Below are 4813 nucleotides of genomic sequence, written 5' to 3' on the forward strand. Positions count from 1 at the left end.
TGACTCATTTCGACTTTTCTCTTGACTCAAAAACATATACACATAAAAGGCTCATCTTTGTACCTAGGTATCCTACCAAGAATTCTAGAAGTAACGGTCAAAATTTAGCTCATACAATAAAAATTAAACTCAAGCCTCAAATTCTAGGTCTAAAAGAGTCACAAATTTAACAAATTATTCAAAAATGCACAAGAGTCAAAAACAGTCAAAGTGACTTAGTTAGACTAATTGAAATTGCTTTTCAACCTAGTTCAAAGGACCGTTCAAACCCAAGAATAAAATTCTTTTCAACTTTAGTTTTTCGTAAAAATTAGAGTTTCAAGTCTTACCTAAAGGACATAATAAACCCTTGGAGTAATCCCAAAAATCAGCTCAAATCATTAATCAAACAAAAATTTTACTCAAAATTCATGGGATAAGTGCCTGACATCTAACTCAACCAATCATACTCAAATGGCAGCAGAAACAAATGAGCAAAATAAGTTGTATGGCATTAGCTATTTAACAAAAGAAAGCTCAAAATTTCAGCAATATGCCATCATAAATTCAGCAGCATTATTTATACCATGAAGCATAAAAACACCCCTAATAATAAAACCCTTCCCCACACTTACTTTACACATTGTCCTCAATGTGGACAAATCACAATTAAATCACAAGAGGAAGGTCTCAAGAGTAATAGAAAACTGCCCTGTTTCGCTGAAATTTACTCATCAAATAAATTGCAACCAAAAGCCAAGCTGTTGTCCGGTAAAGGGTACCTGCTACAGAATAAAATGCAAAACACAAGCCAGACAAACAAGCAAACAAGTGAATGCAAATAAAATAAATAAATAAAATAAAGCAAAAAAAAAAAAAAATCTGGGTTGCCTCCCAAAAAGCGCCTTTTTTTATCGTCGTTAGCTCGACATGGTCACAGCATCTTCTTCAATCTAAATAAATTGGATCACTCAATTTGATTTCTTCCAGTGAATGCTCTTGGAAGCCTTCATAAAATGGCTTGAGTCTATGGCCATTGACTTTGAACACCTTCTTAGTTCCTAAACTTTGAATCTCAACAGCACCATAAGAAAACATATTAGTAACAATAAACGGACCAATCCAACGAGAACGCAATTTACCGGGCATTAACTTTAATCTAGAATTATACAATAAAACTTTTTGCCCAACCACAAACTCCTTTTTTAAAATTAGTTTATCATGAAATGCTTTTGTCTTTTCCTTATAAATCTTAGAATTTTCATAAGCATCAAGACGAATCTCCTCTAACTCCTGCAATTGTAAATTTCTTTCCACACCAGCAGCATCTAACTCAAAATTACAATTTCTAACAGCCCAAAAAGCCTTATGTTCTATCTCAACAGGAAGGTGACACATCTTACCAAAAACCAACCTGTAAGGGGACATACCTATGGGTGTCTTATAGGCTGTCCTGTAAGCCCACAAAGCATCATCAAGTCTAAGGCTCCAATCCCTTCTATTTGGCTTCACCATCTTCTCTAGGATAGACTTCACCTCTCTGTTTGATACCTCAGCTTGCCCACTTGTTTGAGGATGATAGGCTGTAGAAACTCTATGAAAAACACCATATTTCTTTAATAATGCCTCCACAGCTCTATTGCAAAAATGAGTGCCTCTGTCACTGATCAAAGCTCTAGGAATTCCAAACCTGCTCAAATGATCAGCTACCAAATTCTCAGCACCTTTCTTATCCTTGATTTGTAGATCAAATTCTTGTAAAAGAAGAATCCATCTAATTAGTCTTGGCTTTGCTTCCTTCTTTGCTAAGAGAAACTTTAAAGCTGCATGATCAAAAAAAACAATCACTTTAGAATTAAGCAAGTATGACCGAAATTTATCTAAAGCAAAAACAATAGCTAAGAACTCTTTTTCAGTTGTGGAGTAGTTGCGTTGTGCAGAGTTCAATGTCCTAGATGCATAATAAATCACATGAAAAAGCTTTTCCTCACGCTGCCCTAAAACAGCCCCGACCGCATAATTACTTGCATCGCACATAATTTCAAATGGTACAGACCAATTAGGAGCTTGAATAATAGGAGGTGTCGTCAGTGCTGACTTTAACTTGTTAAAAGCCTCCTTACATTCTTCACAAAACTCAAATTTAACATCCTGCTGCAATAATCTAGATAAAGGTACTGCTATCTTGGAAAAATTCTTGATAAACCTTCGATAGAAACCTGCATGACCAAGGAAAGAACGCAATTCCCTCACAGTTGTGGGGTATGGTAAATTCACAATTAAATCAACCTTTGACTTGTCTACCTCAATACCTCTATTAGAAACAACATGCCCTAAAACAATTCCTTGGTCTACCATAAAGTGGCACTTCTCATAATTCAAAACCAGATTTTTGTCAATGCATCGTTCAAGAACAGAATTTAAATTATGTAAACATGCATCAAATGAATCACCATACACTGTAAAATCATCCATGAAAACTTCAATGCAATTATCAATAAAATCTGAGAATATGCTGACCATACATCTCTGAAATGTTGCTGGTGCATTACAAAGTCCAAAGGGCATTCTTCTAAATGCAAAAGTTCCAAAAGGACAAGTGAAGGTAGTCTTCTCTTGATCCTTTGGTGCTATCACAACTTGATTATACCCCGAAAAACCATCAAGAAAGCAGAAATAAAACTTACCTGCTAACCGCTCAAGCATCTGATCAATGAATGGCAATGGGAAGTGGTCCTTTCTAGTTGAAAAGTTTAACTTGCGGTAGTCTATGCACATACGCCATCCACTCTGAATCCGTGTTGGAACCAGCTCATTATCTTGATTTGCTACAACCGTAACTCCTGATTTCTTTGGCACGACTTGAACTGGACTTACCCATTTATTGTCTGAAATTGGGTAAATCACCCCAGCATCTAATAGCTTCAAAATCTCCTTCTTCACAACTTCCATCATCAGTGGATTCAACCTCCTTTGAGCTTCTCTACTTGGCTTAGCATCATCTTCTAACAAAATCCTATGCATACACACCGATGGGCTTATACCTTTAATGTCAGCCAATGTCCATCCAATTGCTTCCTTATGTATTCTTAGAACTCTTGTCAACCTTTCTTCTTCAATCTTAGTTAACTTACTTGAAATGATAATTGGAAGTGTATCATTATCTCCCAAGTAAATATACTTCAAATGCTCCGGTAATGGTTTGAGTTCAAGAACTGGTGCATCTATAATAGAAGGCAAAAATTTTGTATGATTAGGTAAATTAATCCTAGAAACCTCGTACCTTTTTGGAACTAATGGTAATGACTGCAATTCCATTACTGCATCTTGAATTTCTGCACTTAGGGGCTGGTTTGTACTTTCTTCATAAATTCCTTGACTAATCACTACTTCTAACTCATCCTCCTTGCTCAATTCAACGACATTCTGCACACATGAATCAATTACATCAAGAGAAAACACAGAATGCTCATCAACAGGATGTTTCATAGCATCAAAAATATTAAATTTAACCACTTCCTCATCAAATTCCATGGTTAAAGTGCCAGCATCCACATCAATTTTAGTCTTGGCAGTTTTTAAGAAAGGTCTACCAAATAAAATCAATGCAGAATTTGATGTGGAAATACTTTCCCCCATATCCAAAATATAAAAATCTGCTGGAAAAATTAATTGCCCAACCTGCACCAAAACATCCTCAACTACACCCATCGGGTACGCATTAGAACGATCAGCCAATTGAATAATAACACTAGTTTCCTTCAAAGCATTTAAATTCAAAGTTTGAAAAACAGAATGCGACATGACATTAATAGATGCTCCCAAATCTGCCATTGCTTTCTTTATTTTAGAATCACCTATTCTACATGGGATAGAAAACGAACCTGGATCCTTACACTTTGGAGGTAATTTTCTTTGAATGAATGCCGACACATTTTCCCCAACGGTAACTTTTTCATTATTTCTAAACTTTCGCTTTGTAGTACATAATTCCTTAAGGAATTTAGCATACCTGGGAATTTGCTTGATTGCATCAAGTAACGGTATATTAACCTCTACCTTCCTGAATAACTCCAAAATCTCTTTCTCTTGTTCTTCCTTCCTTGTCTTGGCCAACCTACTAGGAAATGGAGGAGGAACAACAAAATTATTAGCATCATTAAGTTTAGAATTTACCTCAACTTCAGGAATATCAGAATCCTTTGAACCTTGCTTGTGCTTCTTTGTTGACTCTTTTACAACCTGATTATTAACTTCTCTCCCACTTCGCAAAAGTATAGCACTAGCATTTTCTTTAGGATTAATCACAGATTGCGATGGAAGCTTACCAGAATTTTGAGCTTCAAGTTTGCTCACAGATGAAGCTAACTGACCAATCTGCTTCTCTATATTATGAATACTAGTCCTAGTTTCCTGCTGAAACTGTTGTGTATTAGTAGCCAAAGCTTTAACAATATCATCAAGTGACATACCTTGATTTTGAGAGGAAGAAGATGGTTGATTCACTTGTGGTCTTTGCTGCTGGTAGCGATTTTGCATTGGCTGATTCCCATAACTCAAATTCGGATGGTCTCGCCATCCCGGATTGTAAGAATTAGAATAGGGATCATACCTGCGTTGTTGCTACCCAAAATTTCCTACTGCATTGGCTTGCTGCACTAGTTCATCCTCTTGAAGTGTAGGACACATATCAGTAGCATGACCAGGAACCATGCAAATTCCACATGTTTTAACAGCTTGCATATTTCCTACAGCAATTTGTCTAACCAAAGAAGTTAAATCTGAAATTTGTTTCTCGAGATTAGATGTACTTACCTCATTAACCTTCTTAGAC

The 4813-nt window shown here is 36.2% G+C and overlaps 1 protein-coding gene across 1 annotated transcript in view; it reads left to right on the forward strand.

Annotated features, from left to right (window-relative positions):
• The first annotated feature begins 4545 nt into the window (after positions 1–4545).
• The window catches only part of LOC105640119 (cytochrome P450 81D1), a 1395-nt gene continuing 1127 nt past the window's right edge, over positions 4546–4813 (forward strand). Inside the window, exon 1 of the mRNA XM_089726377.1 lies at positions 4546–4566. Coding sequence (XP_089582503.1) covers positions 4546–4566 — 21 coding nt within the window. The remainder of the gene's footprint in view (positions 4567–4813) is intronic.

This window comes from Jatropha curcas, chromosome 9 (assembly GCF_041381405.1).
Source record: "Jatropha curcas cultivar XTBG-Jc1 chromosome 9, XTBG_Jcur_1.0, whole genome shotgun sequence".
NCBI lineage: Eukaryota > Viridiplantae > Streptophyta > Magnoliopsida > Malpighiales > Euphorbiaceae > Jatropha > Jatropha curcas.